Source organism: Pleurodeles waltl, chromosome 12 (genome assembly GCF_031143425.1).
Source record: "Pleurodeles waltl isolate 20211129_DDA chromosome 12, aPleWal1.hap1.20221129, whole genome shotgun sequence".
Lineage (NCBI taxonomy): Eukaryota > Metazoa > Chordata > Amphibia > Caudata > Salamandridae > Pleurodeles > Pleurodeles waltl.
The window spans coordinates 560,811,587-560,832,626 of NC_090451.1; the positions used below are offsets into that span (position 1 = coordinate 560,811,587).

General features: G+C 46.2%; 1 protein-coding gene across 4 annotated transcripts in view; it reads left to right on the top strand.

Moving 5' to 3' along the window:
- Positions 1-21,040, top strand: part of ZDHHC1 (zinc finger DHHC-type containing 1) — a 698,520-nt gene that overhangs the window by 214,922 nt on the left and 462,558 nt on the right. For all 4 annotated transcript variants that reach the window (XM_069217653.1, XM_069217652.1, XM_069217654.1 and 1 more), the window contains exon 5: positions 9,227-9,351. In XM_069217653.1, coding sequence (XP_069073754.1) covers positions 9,227-9,351 — 125 coding nt within the window. The remainder of the gene's footprint in view (positions 1-9,226; positions 9,352-21,040) is intronic.

The window sequence follows — 21,040 nt, forward strand, 5'->3', positions numbered from 1 at the left end:
CTTCCAATAATTCCCAGCAAGACTCGTTAAGGCCTAACTTTCCACTAAAACAAAAGAATTCCTCATCTACATCTTGGTGGAGCGACATATTTTTTTGTGGAGGAACGAAAAGGTAAAAAAAAAAAGAAAAAACTTGAAAAAAGTAGTGCAGAATTACTTTTTGTTTAAAAAAATGTTCATGGTAAAGCATTTAGGGAAAGATTTAAAGCAACAGGGAGGCAGGAAGAGAATAAAGTCTAAACAAGAATTCAGAGAACGTTAGGTGGGGAGGGGGTCGTCAAAGTCTCACAGAGGTGAGAGATGTCAATGGGGGTATACTGGGACGTGGGAGGGGTTAGAGAGGCTTACAATGGAGAGCGATAAGACGCATGTACTCACATCGAGTACTTCACAAAGTGTTGCGTATACTCTCATTATTCTAATGAGACTACTGGATTTTGAGTGGCAGAATTGCCCGTGGTGTGGGAGACTAAGTCTTACCCACTGCTGGTGACACCTGTCACTCCAATCCGGGTTTTGCTCCGGCTAACTAGCAGTGCCTCACCTCTACCAGAGGTTGCCCGGCCAATGCGATGCAGGACGAGCGCCCACGCACTATTCCTCCATCCTCGGAGTCTGGGTCGAGTCTGCACTTCCCCGAGTTTCCCAGAGAGACCCCCACCCAACTAAAAGAGCTTTACGAGGCCATGCGCCTCATCTTTGTGTGGGCCGACCCCGATACGGGGCCTTCGGGTTCAGAGTCGGCGGCTTCGGCCACAGAGGTCACCACCGGCACCGGTCACACCTTCGAGACCTTCCCCGGCGCTGGGTCGATTATCAACGCTCCCAACGTTGGTAGTGCCCACTATCGACGTCGACCCAATTCTTATCCCCGACGACTCAGTGTTGGAGCGGCGTTTGCCGACTTCAGCTTCGTGGGGCCTATTCGCCCCAGGTCGGATTCGGACCCTTTTTCCTATGGGTACGAATATGTGGAGGAATTGGAGGGGTCCCTGGACCTTTATTAATTCCAGGATGACCCTGCTATGGACTGGGCACAGGATTTGGGTGAAGCCAGTGGTCTGGGTTCTTCTCCTGACGCTGGCATGCTGTCTCCTCCTACCGTGGCTATGGCGGAGGGACCAACTCATGGTATGGTGGTCCGTAGGGCAGCTGAGGTCCTCGGCCTTGAGCTACCTACTGTAGAAGTCAGGTCTAATCTCCTGGCGGAGGTGCTTCAGCCTGCCACAGACAGGTGGGTTTTGCAGATTATTTGGAAGGGCTACTCCCTCCCTTTCAAATTTGCTCTACCAGACATGCCACCATCCTTCCATCATCTTCCAGAGGTTCATTTGGCGCTTCTCCGCCAGGAAGTTGCGGCTCTCTTTGCTGAGGGAGCTATAGAAAAGGTCCCTGTGCCAGAAGTAGGTTGTGGTTGTTATTCCCGCTACTTTCTGATACCAAATAAGGACCTTACGTCCTATCCTAGACCTTCGGGACCTGAACTACTTCCTCAAGAAGGAGAAATTCAAAATGCTCACCCTGGCTCAGGTTCTGTCTACCTTAGACCCAGGAGACTGGATGGTAGCGTTGGACTCAACACCAGAGCAGACAAACTCAGATGTCCACGCACAGTTGATCACAAATGGCATCTCCATCCGTAAGTGGCACAAGGTCTCTTTCAGCAGTGGGGAGAGCCTTGGTTAGATCTGTTTGCCTCCGCAGAGAACGCGCAGTGTAAGCTGTTTTGTGTGAGACGCTTTTCGTCTCGAGTGTAATTCAGGCCTCCTTTACACCTTCCCGCCTATCCCTCTTCTTTCCAGAGTTCTCAAGAAAATCAAGAACGACTGGGCCCAAGTCATCTTGGTGGCTCCGGACTGGGATCGAAGAGTGTGGTACCCAGAGCTATTGAGCATGTCCATCGATCCTCCACTTAGACTGCCTCTTCGGGCGAATCTTCTGTTGCCGCAACAGGGGGCGGTTTTCACCCAAACCTGTCCAACCTCCGCCTTCATGCGTGGCGATTGAGTGGCAACAGTTGACGGCTTTTGCCCTTCCACCCGAAGTCTTCAATGTTATCTTGGTAGCCAGGCGTCCATCAACTAAAACTGTATACGCCTGTCGTTGGAATACATTTGTGGCATGGTGTACCACCAAATCTGTCGATCCCCTTTCTGCCCCTCTGTCAGAGGTTCTTCTGTTCGTTCTTTCTTTAGCCCAGCAGGGCTCTGCTTTGGGCACCCTTAAAAAAAATGTATCTGCCATTTCCACCTTTCTTAGGCTACCTGATCAGCCCTCACTTTTTAGGTCTCCTATTGTGAGTAAGTTCTTAAAAGGGTTCACCGACTTATTTCCTCCCACTCCATTTATCATGCCTCAGTGGGACCTTAATCTTGTACTTACTTATTTGATGTCTGCCCCCTTTGAGCCAATGCATAATTGTCCCTTGCGACTCTTCACATTCAAAACTGTCTTTCTGGTCGCTATCACCTCTGCTCGCTAGTGAGCTTCAAGCTCTTTCCTCAAAACCTCCATACTTGTCTGTACATCCTGACAATTACACACTAGAGCTTCCTTCCTTCCTAAGGTGGTTACACCATTTCATGTAGGCCAGTCTATCACTTTGCCTACCTTCTACGCACCCCCACATCCTTCCCATGAGAAGGAGAGACCTAAAAAGAGCGTTGGCGTGCTACCTCAATCGTACTAAAGATTTCCGGTTGGACGATCAACTCTTCGTTGGCTATGTGGGTGTGAAAAAAGGGAAGGCAGTGCAAAAGCGTACCATCTCTTGATGGATGCTTTTTTGCATCAAAATGTGCTACGCTTTGGCTAAGAAGCAACCTCCTGAAGGCTTGCGGGCTCATTCCACCAGAGCAACTGCTACTTCCACTGCGTTAGCACGTGGAGTTTCTGTCCTGGATATCTGTCAGGCAGCTACGTGGGCATCCCTGCACATGTTTGCTAAGCATTACTGTCTGGATAGTCAGGTCCGTCGAGACAGCTACTTTGGTCATTCGGTCCTGCAGGACTTTCTAGTATGATCTTGGTTCGCAGCCCACCACCGAGCATGGCATTGCTTGGGTATCTATTCTAAGGTAAGGAATCTGCAACTAGAAGTCCCTATCAGATGTACAAGTTACTTACCTTCGGTAACGAAATATCTGGTAGAGACATATTCTAGTTGCAGATTCCTTACCGCCCACCCATCCTCCCCGCTTGCAAACTGATCTCTAGTGACAGGGATTCCCCCTTTCAGGTCCTTAGCTCTGGCGCAGCAATCTCAGTGTTCTTAGCGGCTCTGCGCTGTGGCGTGGAAAGTCGTTAAAAGAAACTGATGTCACTGCGCGAGGGCGGCATCTATGTACTACTCCCAACGTCACCACGGCGACTACGACGCCTGCGGAGTCGACTGATGCCACCTACCGACGCTCAAGGGTATTTCTCGAAGAAAAATCTGTGGATCCAGTCTGACGCCTGGGGGAAAATTTTGCAACTAGAATGTGTCTCTACCAGATATTTTGTTACCAAAGATAAGTAACTTGTACAACGGAGGCACTATATGTTTCAGTAATGATTTTAATGAAGTAACTGCATCCTAGATAGCAAAGCGTGAGCTGCAATAACCAAGATGACACAGCATGACAATATTAGTCACAATGTTGACAAGGAGAGTGAAGCATAAGAATAACGCTACCATATTGTCACCATAGTCAATAAACTAATTCCTACCTAGGCTATGATAGAGCACAGTATGTTAAGCTGTAATTCTGCTCTTCAGGTTCCCCTGGGAAGACATCATCCCCCATACCTGAGCAAAGGCCTGAAGTCTGCAAAACATCTGTAGCGAAGCAATCAGCATACAGTTGTGGTTCTCTAGCTGGAATCTCCCTCTGGCGTGTAAGGGACAAGGAAGTGTTTTTATAGTAAAACAACCGATGTTCCAGGAAAATGTCCCTGCATGAAGATATGTGTTTTCTACGAATATCGGAGACTAAACTTATACCATGTTCATTGGCAACCTACCTTGCTGTAGCCTTGGAAGAAGCACAGAGTGAGCAAGAATGTCTTGTTTGAGAACATAGTGCTGGCCTAGGCAAAACAGTTAGACAAACAGAAAATAAAACAAGACCGTAAAAATGGCTATTGTAAGAGTATAGTGGTGCAGAGTAGAATAGAGTAGTGTAGAGTGCATTGGCTTTGAGTAGTGTTGTAGAGTGCATTGGCATGGAGAGACGTGATGCAGAGTGTAGTTGCACAGGGTAGCTAGCAGTGGCATGGTGTGGGGCAAAGTGGAGTAGAGTTGTGTCGTGCATTGATTTCAAGTAGATTAGAGTGCCATAGAGTGGATTGGCGTAGATTGCATTGGCGTGGAGTGGTACAGACAAAAGTGTATTGACATAGAGTGCATTGGTGTAGAGTAGAGTGGTGTAGAGAGCAGTGTTGCTGAGCAGCATTGGGTAGAGTGTAGTGGCCAACAGTGCAGTTGTGCAGATTAGGGTAGAGTGGTGTATAGTGCATTAGCATAGAGTACAGTGGTACACAGTAGAGAGCTGTGAAGTGGCTTTGAGTGGTGTGGTGCGAAGTTGAGTGAAGTGGCATAAAGTGTGGTATGCATAGTGTGGTAAATACTGTGCACAAACAATGTGTGGAAGTTTAATTACCTAGTGTATTAATTTGTTTTGATCGTATTCAAATATTTGTTTCCACCACACTTAAGAATTACAAAAAGATAGCTTCTTTTGTACTTTCCTATTCCGGATATATTCTGAAATATCTGCAGTCAATTTGCAGACATTTAAAAGTTGTTGTGTGCTAGCCAAATCCTTTCCTCTCACATCAAAATTATCACATGAATCCTATCATTTTGAAGCCAGAGAAAGAACAGTAAACACCAAGCTCCCTAGGTAGAGAGAGCCTGATATTTGACCTTTCTCTTAGAATGCATAGCAAGTGTGACAAGATAAGAAAAAGATTTAAAAGCCTGTTCATAGAAACCGAGCACTGTGAAGAATACAGCAAATAGGCTATGCCCCAAAAGAAGAATGACCTCAATCTGGGCAGCCTAAAACAAGTAAGACCAGCAAGAAAAGCAAGCAAATATGACTTAATAACAACAAATCCAAAATGGTAAGCAATGGGCAGAATGCATTCCCAGGGAAGTTTTCAGAATGTTCCCAAGATGTCTTTAGCAAAAGGCTTCGACCTATAAAGGGCCAAGAGTATCCAGCCCTCTCTAAGCAACAGGAAGAAAAGTCTGGAGGTTTGAAAAGATGATAAAGATTCTCTGTTCTCCAAATAGCATGCATTTTATAATGTTCTGGACTCCGAAAACACACATTTATATAGATTTTACGCAAAGGGTCATCACTAAAAATGTTACTTGCACAGCCCCAATCACATTAACAATTTCAAGACGAAGCATACTTGTGCATTATTTTCATTGGCTGGAAAATAGAGTTGTTGCATTTTAGACCTGACAGTCTTAGGGTGGTTTCCCCCAACTTTTTGCCTGCCTCTTTCCACTTGCTGCTTTTAGGACTATGCACACTTTACCACTGCTAACCAGTGCTAAAGCGCATATGCTCTCTCCCTTAAAACATGGTAACATTGGTTCATACCCAAATGGCACATTTGATCTACTTGCAAGTCCCTTGTAAAGTGCACTACATGTGCCCAGGGCCATTAGATTGAATGCTACTAGTAGGCCTGCAGCACTGGTTGTGCCACCCACATAAGTAGCCTCTTAACCATGCCTCAGGCCATTGCAAGGCCTGTGTGTGCAGTTTCACTGCCACTTCGACTTTGCATTTAAAAGTACTTGCCAAGCCTTAAACTCCCATTTTTCTACATATGTCACCCCTAAGGTAGGCCCTAGGTAACCCATAGGGGAGGGTGCTGTGTAGGTAAAAGGCAGGACATATACAAAATGTGTTTTATATGTCCTGGTAGTGGAAAACTCCTACATTCATTTTCCACTGCTTTGAGGCCTGCTCCTTTCATAGGCTAACATTAGGGCTATCCTTATATACTGTTTGAGTGGTAGATTCTGATCAGAAAGGGGTAAACAGGTCATATTTATTATGGCCAGAATGGTAATGCAAAATCCTACTTACTGGTGAGGTTGGATTTATATTACTGTTTTAGAAATACCACTTTTAGAAGCTGAGCATTTCTGTGCACTTAAAATCGATCTATGCCTTACAGCCTGTCTCCAAACCATGTCTGGGCTGGCCTGGTTGACAGCTCCCTTGTGCATTTCACCCAGCTAACCACAAACACAGGATGCTCAGTCACACTTGCACACATCTGCATACTGGGTGGGTTTTCCTGGGCTGGAAGGGTGGAGGGGCTTGACACTTACATTTCAAAGGCTAGTGGCCTGCCCTCACACAATGGACTGCTGAACCCCCTACTGGGACCATGGCAGACAGACCTGTACTGAAAGGGGACCTTGTGCACTTCAAAACCACTCTTTGAAGTCTCCCCCACTTCAAAGATACTTTTGGGTATATTACCTCGGTCCCTGACCCTACCAACTCAAGACACTTCCTGGGACAGACACTCTGGACCCGATCTTGCAGCCTGCCAAGGGAAGCTGCCTGGCTGCCCAAAGGACTCACCTGGACTGCTTTGCTGTGAAGGACTGCAGTCTTGCTGGCCTCTGGCTCTGCTGATAAGTGTTCTCCAAGGGCTTGGATTGAGTTTGCCTCCTGTTCCTGAAGTATCGGGGCCAAAAAGACGACTTCTCTTCAAAAGGAACTCCTTGTTCTGCGAAAATTGATGCATTGCCTGCCGGAATCAACGCACAGCCTGCCCAGCGGTGAAAAAATCACCATATCGCCGACCTGGAACGATGCAGCCCGGCTCCCTGAGTGGAGATCTACGCAGCACCAGCGTTGCGACCAGAACTTTGACGCACAGACCACTGGATCGACGCATCGCCAGAATGATGCAGCCCATCTTCCTGCATGAGGAATCGGTGCAGCACCTGCCGTGTGACAAACTCTGACGCATCGCTCACTGGATCGACGCAGCACCTGTGACTTCATCCTGCACACCCAGGATTTCCACTCATCGTCCCTGGGCATCAAAAGATCCCGCATAGCAGTGAGGATCCAAGACTGTGCCAAGAATCGACGCATCGTCTGCGTGTCCAGAAATCCGAGGCACACCTTCCTTTTTTCTCGCATATCCTCCTCTGCGGTCTTCGTGCGTGTAATTTTGATGCATGCCAGTACTTTGTGCATACAAGAGACAATTGTTGATTCTTAGAGACTTAAGACTCTTCTGATCATTGCAAAAGTGATACTTCAACTTGTGCTTATCAAATCTTGATTGTTTTGACCTTAATTTACTCAGATAAATATTTTATATTTGTCTAAATCTGTGTGGGGTATTTTTGTGGTGTTTTCGCTATGGTATTGCATGATTTATTGCACAAATGCTTTACACATTGCCTTCTAAGTTAAGCCTAAGATTGTGGTCCATACTTGGACAAGGGTGTATACCTTTGCCAACTTGAGACCCCATTTCTAACATTGCACAAAGGAAATCTTACATTTTAATAATGCAGTAACGGTAACAAACAGTTGGTAACCGACGTTTAGCTCATAACCTTGTAATGTTGCATCAGAAGTACATCCATTCCCGAGGAAGCTCTAGATCAAATTTCCATTTTAACACAGGGACAGAGACCAAGGTGTGCAGCTGATTTACGATGATTTTATGAAAACAAGTAAAACATACGAAGCAGCTCGTGAACAACAAGTAAATATCCACTTTTCTCCACGTATATAATTAGGCTAACTAAACCAATCCAATGTTAAACACTATATTCTAATAAAATGTTTACCTTCACACTAGCGCTCAATTATCTGAGTATTGGCGCTAGTCTTGAGCTTGTGTTTGGGTAAGACACTATCACTCGGTGAGCGAGAGGACGTGGACCAGCAGTGTGGCATTGAACATAGAGCCAATGTCATTGATGTTGCTTATTTGAATGACCAAGACCAACCCCCTGTTCTTCAAGCCGCTTCTGTCTGGAGGGGGCTGGGGTGTGCGGGTGCCGGGCACCTTCTAATGTAAACAATACTTATTGTTCACGGCGGTTTCTCTCACCTTTGAACGTCTTTTAAAACACTTGCCCCTTCTTATTTGTTCTGTGACGTACTTTGCACACCAGTGTGTCATCTTTTGCAACTAAAAAGCCCTCACAGGTCTTTAAGTAGTCCCACTCCCAAAGGACTGACGACCTTGGGATGGGGGGGGGGGGGCATTGCCTCTCTAAATACGAAGCGAATTTTGCGCTCTTTGTTCACCGTTGCTAGGCGCAATGTCTTGTGAATTTCAGATCCAACCATGACATTAAGGCCCACCTCTGGACTCTTTGCGAATGCTCCTTTACTGCCGGGGACGTCCCTCTGACCTTCTAGCCGCACGTAGTCGGCCTTCATCACCGCTTTATCCTAGTCCTCAGTTTCATTCTCATTTCCAGTAGAAATCGGTCCATTGCCCATGAATGACAGGTTTTGAATCTAGGTTTATTTACGATGTTAACCATGGAAACGCAGACTTGCACTGATATGGGAGGCAGTAAATGAAGCTGGTTGTACAGCGAAGTGGCGCAGATTGCCAGCATGTTAGTGAGCGTCTGTGTTTGTATACATTAGCAGATTAAAGTTTTGATCCGTTGGCTTTGCCAACAATGCTTACGTGCCTGGAGAACTCAGTGCGTTCTAACCTTTGTAGCAACACGTGTAGATCCAACGTCAAACCTGTAGCTGATCCATACTAGTAGTGTGGGCATTGTGAAGTATGAAGAACCACAGACAACACTCGGGGTTGTATTTAACCCAAAACCGATATTCTTAACGAGTCGGAAACTGTGCCCAGTACTTGCCCTCTATTTCCCGATCGTTATTTCTAAATATCATACAGAAATTCCGAGGTATACGTATGAACTTTAGACGCAAAGAAACGGGCACTCGGGCGCAGTCCCTCATGGAAGCCCCCGATGTGGTCGGACATGCGCGCTCCTATTCTGAAGCAATGTGCATTGAGAATTACGGGAGATAAAGGGCATCACTGCATCTGATACTGCGCACGCAGAGCCAAGGTTTGTGGTGTTTTGAAGAAATAATGCCTGAAGATTTTTTACACCAACATATTCCTTTTTATGCAGCTAAACAGAATCATCGCTCTTTGATATAGTGCGAAACTAAACTCTCCCTGTTTCTATTGCCAGGTTTTTCCTGAACAGCATAATCTCTGCTGCCATCAGCTCGCTGCTGGTTGCCATCGTCGCCTCGTATGTTTTCATGCAGTACTTTCTCAACCCCTCCATGCTGCGCACAGACAAGAACTTTCAAGGTACGTGTCTCACTTGGCGCGCGGATACTAGATCGGAGCACTACAATTGTACAACACGGTCTGTGATATGTGCTTAATGTTTTTTTCAGAAGTGTCACCTCATTTCATTTATTGTTCTAAAATCTGCTGCTAATAATAGTCGCCATAATTGATACGCCTTATTTTTTTTGTGTTTTTTTTTTGTAAAAGGCTTACCATCTAAGGGGGTGAGAAATTCCTTAATTAAAAAAAAATACACAATTTCCATAAACACGTGGTGACATTGCACATCATTTTAATACAGTAAACGGTTGGGGGATCGCAAATGAAAATTGGTCATGAGGTCACACCTTACCTTCAAAAGTCACTGGAGTTACCAGTAAGAGGCCTGGTTTCAAGAAAAATGTCTCTCACGGCACACTTTCTGTTTGAACCAGTCTTCCATGAAAACATTGTCTGCAGATACCTACCTCACAAGGCAAAACTGTGTATGAAATGTCTTGCTTGGGTAATTTGCAGAATTTTACATCAAGTGAGATTGCGTGAAATTAACGAGTGCAATTTATTTTTTGCACGAGATTAATGACCTTACTTCTTCACAACACTAAGAGGGACCCACTGGATTGGTCGTACGTGTTCTGTTTGGACACCTCTATAACATGCCACCCCGCCCCCCCAAACTGGCCGATATGTATTTAAAACAACTACTCTCAGAAGATCCAGAAAGGCTATTCATGAGGCTGAGATTTCCTTTACATGCATATTGGTCTGGGAGATTAAGCGTGGACTCCGACCAGTTTTGCAGACTGTGTAGGACAGAATCAGAAACATTAAGCTACATCACATGTATCCGTAAAAAACCATTGACTCTTAGAAAATATTGTCTGCTTCCAAATTTTGAATATAGGCTCCTGCAATGAAGCCACGGCGAGCTGTCTAAAAGGGCAATGCAGCCAACTGACAGCATGTTTTTTACACATATCATATAAACCATTACTGTACTGAGACGGGAGAAGAGCTCACCCTTGTGCATGTTAAGAAACTCATGGGACGATGAATAGTACGCATGGCCACTGGAATTGTGTATGCAGCAACGGAGGGCAATATTATGCGGCAGGGATGACTAAATGAAAAGGCAAATTATGCAGCGCAATGTGGCACATTTTGTGATAGTGATATTTTGTTATGTTCTACACTTGTTAACACGGGGCATAAAATGCACCTCATTAGTACCAGATTAACACCCAAACCTAGCAATAAGCGACAAATACAAGTCAGCATTTGCAAAGGGCCTTTTACTGCGTGGCACGCGTCGCTGCGGTTTAGTACCTTTTGAAGAGTTTGAGTTAGAAGCAAATGCATTTTTGCTGTTAAAAATCTGCAGATTATGGATTATTGGTAAATGCGGCAAAACCATAATTATGTGAACAAAGTGTAAACCGCACAGTCGCTGGTGGCCCTGGTAATACGCAAAGCATCTCGGGTACAGCAGCAAGGGATTATAGGGACAATAATGTAGTAAAAACTAAACATTGAAAATGTTAACACGTTTTTTAAAGGAGAGACTTGATATATCCATCTCCATAAACCAAAAGCACTTTGTAGCATGTTTAAAACATTTTCACTCTTGCTTTCATTGGATATCTATGAATAAAACTGTGCAACGATTTTAATCATATGATCACATAATAAAATGTATCTATTTACTACAAGGAGTTCCAAGCTTTCATTTAAATTTATTTGACTATCCACAGAAGTGACCAGGTAGGAATCACTGCGCTTATCTGTTGAAGTTACTTGGAACGCTCACAACGAAAGCATGCGGCTACTTCAAGCAGCGCAATACTTTTGTGGGTGCTGAAAGCAGTAGAAGAAGAAAGCTAGAGTTTAGGACTGGGATTCATGTTTTCACCTAACACACTTTGAGGGCCTTCGGATCGGAGAAAGAAAACATGAAGGAAAATAAAGCCTAAAAAACGTTAACATATGTCCAATAAATTCAGTAGACCTATTTAATTTATACTTGTTGGAAAATGGGTTATTGGCAAGGGCAGGTAGGTACCTACACTTAGCAATAGGCCACTAACCTCCACTAAGGTCCAGTTAGGTCTCAGTAAATTAAACCCAGCTCAACCCTTTGTAGCTTGGCAACGAGCGTCAAGGCTTAACTTAGGAGACAGAGTGTAAAGCATTCAAATATCACAAAACAGTAATTAAATAAAACACAGGAAACAGGTTAAAAATCCAAAACCAATTTATAAAAATAGATTATATTTTTATCTTTAAAATGACACCAAAACGAATAAAATCAGATCAGGGGAACCGGAGATATGAATTTTGAAAGAATTTTTTTTTTTTTAGCGCCTAGAAACAAAAAGCGCCAATCGGGTCATCTGGTTGCACCTCGACCGGGGCAAAGTCAAAGTTTCAGGCCGACCGTGATGGAGCCCTACTCGGCTACAGGCCGCAGGAGGCCTCGGTTAAAATGTTACCTTCACACTTAGGGGGTCATTACGACCCTGGCGGCCGGCGGTATGTTGGCGGTAACACCGCCAACAGGCTGGTGGTGTTCCGCCAGCAATTAGGACCGTGGCGGAATTGCCACGGCCATACCGCCGGCCCCTCCACTTTCCTGCCAGGATTCCGCCTGGCGGTCATAATCCCCAGGGCAGCGGTGCCAGCACCGCTGCCCTGGGGATTATGAGTCCCCGACCGCCGGCCTGTCCATGGCGGTACATACCGCCATGGAAAGGCCGGCGGTAAGGGGACTTGGGGTGCCCCTGGGTGCATGGGCAGTGCAGGGGCCCCCAGGCATAGCCCCGTCGTGCATTTCACTGCCCGAATTTCGGGCAGTGAAATGCACGACGGGTGCTACTGCACCCGCTGCACATCAGCATTGCCGCCGGCTCTTTTACGAGCCGGCAGCAATGTTGATGTGACATTTCCCCTGGGCCAGCGGACAGTAACACTGTTACCGTCCGCTGGCCCAGCGGAAATGTCATAATAGGGAGACAGAAATACCGCCGGCAATGGCGGTATTCTGTCTCCCGCGGCCTCAGCTGTCTTTTGAAAAGACCACTGAGGTCGTAATGACCCCCTTAGTCTTTTATTCGAAGATTTTCTTCAGCGGGACGAACCTGCCAGTCCAATCCAACCTGGAGCCCTTCTCCGGATACGCGATGCTGTAATCCTCGGTGGAGATTTTTACCTTCGGACTTAGTCGTTTTTTCGAGGTGAAAATCCTTCGACCGGGGTAAACCTGGATCTTGATCCGACGTCCATGGAGCCCTTCTCGGATACGCTGGCTGGGAGGTCCCGGTCAACTTTTTATCTTCGGACTTAGTCTCTTTTTCGGAGATTTTCTTTACCAGGATGAACCAGCAAATCAGGCCGGGTCGCGGTTGAGGCAAGCCGGCTAGAGTTGCTGCGGCGGGTCGGTCCCTCTATGGAGCTTTTTTACAAAAGTTGTCAAAACTTCTCCAAACTTCTGGGGCTTCTCCCAGATGTCCTTTTAAGGTTCTTTTGGGGTCCACAGCTCACCCCAAGGGTCCAGAAGTTCTGAGATGGTCCTTGGAGAGCGGACTACAACTCCCAGAATGCACCTGGCACAAACTCCTTTTTGGCCACTGGACAGTGGTCAGCTGGTCGCTTTCTTCAGGAGTTGGTGCAGGGGACTCTGGTTAGCAATTTTTCACCTGTAGCAAACAGGGAGTCCCTCCTTGAACCAGTTGAAGCCAGGCTAAGTCCTTCTTGTGGTGAAGCCCAAGTGTGCAGCTGGTGAAGTCCTTCTGAGTGCAGGTTCCAGATGCAGGCCAGGTGTCCAGCAGGGCAGTCCTTCTTCTCCTTTGGTTCTTCCTTGTTGGAATCTGATGGGGATCTGAGGTGTGGGTGCAGGTCTGCCAGTTTTATCCTTGCTCCTGGGTGAAAAGCAGGGGGGTCCTGGTTCTCCAATCAGGTGCAGGGTCCTTCCCCCTGTGATGACCACTTCCTGGGAAGTGTGGCAAAAATCAATCCCAGGAGGAAACATTCTCTAAAAATCCATCATGGCTGAATCTGATTTTTGAGGTTACATCTGGCTGAGCCCACCCACTGGTGTGGCTAAAAATCATAAACACACCCCTTTCCTGCCCTTTCCTAATCTAATCAAGGGGGCACCTAGTTGTCTGGGGTTGCAGGGTGTGGGGGTGTTGCTGGTTGCTCCAAATGTCCTTCTCTGCCTTTGAAGACCAGTTTGTCAGCCCTCCCCCTTCCTGCCTCACCATCTGCTGAGGGCAGATTCCTTCCCACAGGCACATTCCTTTGTGTGAAGCCAGGCCACTTCACACCTCATCAAGGCAGCTTGGCCAAGCTACTAGAGCTGGCCAATCAGAGCACAGCAGCAAAAACAATGCAGGGCTGAAATGGGCAACTTTTCAGGTAAAGTTTAAAACTCTTTACCTGAACAAGTTATATTAAATCCCACAACTGGAAGTTGTGGGATTTATTACAACAATTAATTTGATACCAAATTCTTGGTATGCATCATTTAAGGAGACTTTAAAAATTAAAATAAAGTCTCCCCATTCTAGCCTATGAAGGCCATTTACTACAATGAGGGAAAAACGAATTTGGCTGTTTTTACCTCACCAGGGCTTATAAAACTATTTTTATAAAGTCCCTGCTTATAGTTACATGGCACCCAGCCCTAGGGCACACCTTAGGGGTGACATATGTAAAAATAAGGTAGTTTAAGACTTTGGAACTACTTTTAATTCCAAAGTCGAATTTGCATATAACTTTAATTTAAAAGCAGCCAGCAAGGCAGGCCTGCATTTAAAATTCCACTGGGCACCACTACATATGCTGTGGTCCCTAAACCTACATGCCCTACCATATACAAGAGACTTGTAGGTAGGTTGACTTAGCCAATTATAATTAGCCTAATTTGCATATCCATTTTACACAGAGCACAGGCCCTGGGACTGGTTAGCAGTACCCAGGGCACCATCAGAGTCAGGAAAACACCAGCAAAAAGTGGAAAATGGGGGCAAAAAGTTAGGGGGCCTCTGCAATCAGCCCTGTTTTCCCACAATACTGATGTAAACTATGTGAAATGCAAGAAAACTTACCTTCAACAGGCACTCAGCGAATTCTGTTGGGTTTGTCAATGTTTGTTTTAGACATATAACACAGCAGCAATGGGAAATCAAGTTAGTTGCAGGTGGTTAACTGAGGTGCGCTCACACATGGACAGATCGTATGAGAGTCAGAGGCTCGTGGAAAAACTGTGAGGAGCTGTGGCATGCGGGCGGACCGTGAGGGCCCAGGGCATGTGGACAGACTGGGAAGTAGTGAACACGTTGACAGTGTGAGGAGTGTGAGTTGGACCATGTGAACAGACTGTGAGGAGCTGGGGCATGTGGACAGACTGAAGCTGGGTCAGTGGCACAAGGGCATTGTGGGGGTGTGGGGCACAGAGTGACTAATAGAGAAGAAGGGGGGACACAGAAAACAGTGTGAGGTGTAGGGTGAATGTGGGCAGTGTAGCCGGTGAGGCTAGTGGGCAGATTGAGTGGTGTTGTACATTGTGGTTTTGAGTGAGAAGAGAGTGGGTATGAACACAGGCATGGTGAAGTAATGTGAGAAACACAGGCAGGACAAGCAGTGGGGGGGAGGGCTTGGGAGTGAGTTACTGTTGGAAATGACCCTTTGTTCAGGGTTAGCCCCAAACATTTTGTTTTCTTCACCTATTTTCTGACCCTCTTTTTGTTGGCTTTAGGACTTTGGGCACTTTACCACTGCTAATCAGTGATAAAGTGCACGTGCTCTCGCCCCTAAAACTTGGTACAATTGGATTACAGCTGTTTGGCTTATTTCATTTACCTGTAAGTCCCTTCTAAGGTGGTATACCATATACCTAGGGCTTTTAAATTAAATGCTACTAGTGGGCCTCCAGTGCAGATTGCGCCACCCACAGAAGTAGCCTTTCAAACTTGTCTCAGGCCTGCCACTGGAGTGCCTGCGTGCAAAGTTTACTGCCACATTGACTTGGCAAGTCAAACTACTTGCCAAGTCCTAGACTCCTTTTTTACTAAGGTAGGCCCTAGACAGCCCAATGGGTAGGGTGCTAATTATGTAAAAGTTAGTACATATATTTTTATGTACTACGTGTCCTAGTAGTGACAAACATCCTATTTTGTTTTCCACTGCTGACAGTGCTGTTCCTCTCATAGGTTTGCATTAGGAATGTCCTTGCATATGTCTAAGTGGTATTTTCTGATCTATGAGGCGTAGTTTGGCCATTTTTCCAATGGTAGCGAGAGATCTTGCTTATTGGTGTAGGTGGACTTTTTATTACCATTGTGGAAATGCCATTTATAGAAAGTAAACAAACACAAATGATGGACGGAATGTGGATCCAACCAAACATTCACCCCCATTCACAGATCTGGGTTTAATCCATCAATTCTTTTGCTACCATGCTACCCCAGTTTGGATCTAGCCATATGAAAATCAGTCTTGACCCTATTCCTCATGGGAACAGTCCAGCACAAACTGCCAGGCCAGGTACTCCCTGGACTGGAAACAAGCTTCCTGGGACCGGTTTCAGGGTATCACCCTTCATCAGCCAGGCTAGCTTGAATCCAGTGGCATAGTGAGCCCGGGACCCACATCTGGGCATACCAGCTCATTCTCCCAAAAGGAGGGCACAGAACCCCAGAAGGAGGGGCAGAGGGAGGAAAGTCTTGCCCCTGGTCCTGAAGATACAGGCCCTGAGCTGGAGAACGAGTCTCAGGATACCACCCCTGATCTGGTGGGAAGGAGAGTGAAGGAAGGATGCGATGAACCAGGGGCTGCCCCCCCTACTCTGAGAAACCACAGAAAGCAGGTACCCCTAGATGGTCTTGGGCCTGGCTTGTGACACTGACAGCTGCCAATGCCCTCTGGTGGTTGCTGTCCTTATGGACGGAGCTATCCTTGGGTTGGGGACAGAAGTCATACCCCAGGGGTGGCATGGGCCACATCACTTTGTTGGCCATGGTGGTACTGTCTGCCTACTGGGATGTGTTGGACCTGGCATTTTTGACAGGGTCATCCCCAAACTGTTTGCCTCCTTCCTCCTATTTTTTCTGTGGCTTTTGAACTCTGGGCACTTTACCACTGTTAACCAGTGCTAAAGTGCATATGCTCTCTGTGTAAATTGTACTGTTGATTGGTTTATCCATGATTGGCTATTTGATTTACTTGTAAGACCCTAGTAGTGTGCACTATATGTGCCTAGGGCCTGTAGATTAAATGCTACCAGTGGGCCTGCAGCACTGGTTGTGCCACCCACTTCAGTAGCCCCTTGACCTTGTCTCAGGCCTGCCATTGCAAGGCCTGTGTGTGCAGTTTCACTGCCACTTCGACTTGGCATTTAAAAGTACTTGCCAAGCCTAAAACTCCCCTTTTTCTACATATAAGTCACCCCTAATGTGTGCTCTAGGTAACCCCTCGAGCAGGGTGCTGTGTGGGTAAAAGGCAGGACATGTACCTGAGTAGTTTATATGTCCTGGTAGTGTAAAACTCCTAAATTTGTTTTTACACTACTGTGAGGCCTGCTCCCTTCATAGGCTATCATTGGGGCTGCCCTCACACATTGTTGAAGTGGTAGCTGCTGATCTGAAAGGAGTAGGAAGGTCATATTTAGTATGGCCAGAATAGTAATACAAACTCCTGCTGAATGGTGAAGTTGGATTTAATATTACTATTTTAGAAATGCCACTTTTAGAAAGTGAGCATTTCTCTGCACTTAAATCTTTCTGTGCCTTACAATCCACGTCTGGCTAGGTTTAGTTGACAGCTCCTTGTGCATTCACTCAGACACACCCCAAACATAGGGTACTCAGCCTCACTTGCATACATCTGCATTTTGAATGGGTCTTCCTGGGCTGGGAGAGTGGAGGGCCTGCCCTCACACAAAGGACTGCCACACCCCCTACTGGGTACCCTGGCAGACAGGATTGAACTGAAAGGGGACCTGGTGCACTTCTTAGCCACTCTTTGAAGTCTCCCCCACTTCAAAGGCACATTTTAGTATAAAACAGGGCCTCTGTCCTACCACCTCAGACACCTGCTGGAGAATAAACCTGAACCAGAACCTGCATCCTGCCAAGAAGAACTGCCTGGCTGCTCAAAGGACTCACCTGACTGCTTTCTACAAAGGACTGCTGCCTTGCTGTTGGCCTTCTGCCTTGCTGAACTCTTTTCTGGCTGAAAAAGTGCTCTCCAAGGGCTTGGATAGAGCTTGCTTCCTCTTCCCTGAAGTCTCAGGACCAAAAAGACTTCTCTTTTTCAACTGGACTCCTTGTGCGCTGAAAAATTCTACGCACAGCTTGCTCCGCGGTGAAAAATTCACTGCACTCCAATCCGGAAAGACGCCGTTCGACACGACGCCTGCAGTGCGACCGGAACTTCGACGCACGGCCTCGCCTGGACAACACCGCCCTACTTCCAGAGAGGAAATCGACGTGACGCCGGGCGTGAGAAAAAAAATTCCATGCACAGACCCACGGAACGATGTGCAGCCGGATAACAAGCTGAGGAATCCACGCACAGACCCTGGGGCATGTGGTAATCCCGCGATCCACAGAAGGAGATGACCCGCGTGCGGGAAAATGACGCACGTCTTCTCCAAGAGAAAAATAACGACGCAAGTCCGTGTGTGAAGTGGCGAAACCGACGCACACACCATTTTTCTTCCTGTAGAACGATGCACATCTCCCCGCGTGGAAAATAACGGCGCAAGTCCGTGTGTGAAGGGGCGAAACCGACACACACACCATTTTTCCACACATCTCCTCCTCTGCGGCCCTCTGCAGAGATTTTCCACTCCAAACCAGCTACTTTGTGCTTGAAAGAGACTCTGTTTGCTTTTTAAAGACTTAAGACACGTCATATCACTTTTCAGTGATATCTTTACAAATTCATATTACATCTTTTATCGTTTTGACCTGCAAATATCCAGATACATATTATATATTTTTCTAAACAATGTGTGGTGTATTTTTGTGGTGCTATATTGTGTTATTGTATGATTTATTGCACAAATACTATACACATTGTCTTCTAAGTTAAGCCTGACTGCTCAGTGCCAAGCTACCAGAGGGTGGGCACAGGATAATTTGGATTGTGTGTGATTTACCCTGACTAGAGTGAGGGTCCTTGCTTGGACAGGGGGTAACCTGACTGCCAACCAAAGACCCCATTTCTAACAGGATGCATTTGTACACAGGTTAAAGTTAGGTGCTTCACAGATGGGGTCCAGAGGTGAAGAGAAGGGTTCCTCTTGGGCAAGTGTAGTGGGTTCGGAGAGCATAGACATAGCGATCCAACTGAGAACAAAGTGGCGTAGAACTGGCAAGTGTTGTCCCTGAAGTTGCGGGCCATTGCCCACGTTCTATCGCCCCAAGCAGGAAAGCCCATCATGGTATTGCTTGGTCTACCCTAGCTTTAGCCTGGAGGTGAGGTTGTGTTGAAAATGTCCCTTTCTGGAGTAATGCTAATAGACCTTTGGGTTGAAGTGAGGTTTCAACCCTCGGCCAGTAATAACAGGGCATCTCACGTAGTTGTATGGCGGTGCCTTCCTGCCTCCCTATCCAACTGGCCAGTTGTCTATGCCATTGTGTATTCTCTTGGCTATGAACATTAGTTCCCATCACCCTATTTTTGTCAGAATGTTTACACTCGCTAGCTTGTGTTTTATGGGTGAGACACCAGAGTATAGATTATATGTTGTGAACAATTGTGGAGGAGACAACAAAGGGTGGAACAGAATGATAGGTTTTGGATGCCTTAGACTTTAGGCACTAGCACCGTACTTAAGATCATATTATAGGCGTCATGTGCACTTCATTCAGCATTTGACTTTACAAAGTTTATGACATTGCAGCCCATGGTACAGAGAAATGGGAAACCGTTACGCCTACCCCACAGCTGTGCTTCCCTCAGTGGTGTCAGTGACAAAGGCACAGCAGTAGGAGATACATATGCAGAGGAGAGACAGGGGGAGCACCCATCTCTCCATCCCCTCGCTGAGTAAGTTTTGTAAACACAAAGTACTGTCTTCGGGGGAGAGGGGCATCTGAGGCAATAAAGGGATACATATTCAAGGAGTGTCAGGATGAAGCAGAGGGAAAAGTTTGAACTGTTAAGAGTATTAAAGAAGACTCCCCTCACCCGAGCCCCTCCTCCCCTTCAGAGAAAACACACCCTCAGAAGGCCCCACGCACTGCTCAGTGGACCACTTAAAGTGGCCAGGAGACCTGGCCAAGGGAAGAACACACAAATAAGATATTAGGAAAACAAGAGATGGGGCTGAGGGCTGTGAGAAGGTGCACACAGCTTAGAAGCTGAGGGGGAACAGGAGAGGAAGGGGACACAAATGGGTTAGCAGTTAGAAGAGCAGGAGATGATGAGAAATAAGGAACGTCATTAAGGGTGTGAGGTCCCGAGTTAACGTGTACCAGAAATCAAGCGGCCGGTGCTAGGACTTCTGGTGCCCCAGGCAAAAGGGTAGATGTGCGTCCCCTCTAATTTGCATGTGATATCACAGGAAGTGACATCGTAGGACTGTTGATCTTATTTGGCATTGCTGAAGAGACCTTATGTGGATATCAGTAACATGCACAAAAAAATAAATATCCACATGAAATAGGTCCATATATTTTAAAACTCTATTAAGTGGGTTACGTTAGTCACATTAGATGGAAAAGCTAGGTGCAGGTCCCACAAAGATGGATATTTTTACTTTATGATAAGATTGTTTCCAGATTAGTGCATGATAAAAGTTCCAGAGCATTTTGGAAAATACATTGAATGGCATCTCTGGTAAAAATGATACAATGCAGAATAGCAACAGGAAGCTGAGTTCAGATACATGTACTTTTCAATTGTATTTTAAAGCTATGTAAATCACCGACCAGAACAATAAAAGACAAACACAAAACCCCGAACCAAAGCTTTTGGATTTAGAATACATAATTGTAGGAAGGTGTCTTTCTTCTAGCGTGGTTACCCCCATTTTTTACCTCTTAGTCAGTGTGTTTTTACTGTCTCACTGAGATCCTGCTAGTCAGGACCACAGTGCTCATAGTTTGTGGCCTGTATGTGTTGTCACTATGCTTGACTGTGTCACTGGAGTTCTGCTAACCAAAACTCCAGTGTTTTTGCTCTCTCCGTTTACCAGAGTTGTCACTATAGTTTAATGACTCCGTATTCCAACCCAGATTGTCATACTGGGCCCCCCTTATAAGGCTCTAGTGTATGGTACCTAGGTACCCAGGGCATTGGGGTTCCAGGAGATCCTTATGGGCTGCAGCATTTCTTTTGCCACCCATAAGGAGCTCATACAAACACTCCTTCAGGACTGCCACTGCAGCCTGAGTGAAATAATGCACACACTATTTCACAGCCATTTTCACTGCATTAGGTAACTTATAAGTCACCTATATGTCTAACCTTCAGTTAATGAAGGCTAGGTGCAAAGTTAATGTGTGTGAGGGCACCCTTGCACTAGCAAAGGTGCCCTCACGTTTTCCAGGACCAATTTCCTGGACTTTGTGAGTTCGGGGACACCATTATAAGCGTGCACTACATATATGTCAATACATATATGTAGCTTCACAATGGTAACTCTGAATATGGCCATGTGAGGTGTCTAAGATTGTAAAATCGAACCCCCAAACCGAAT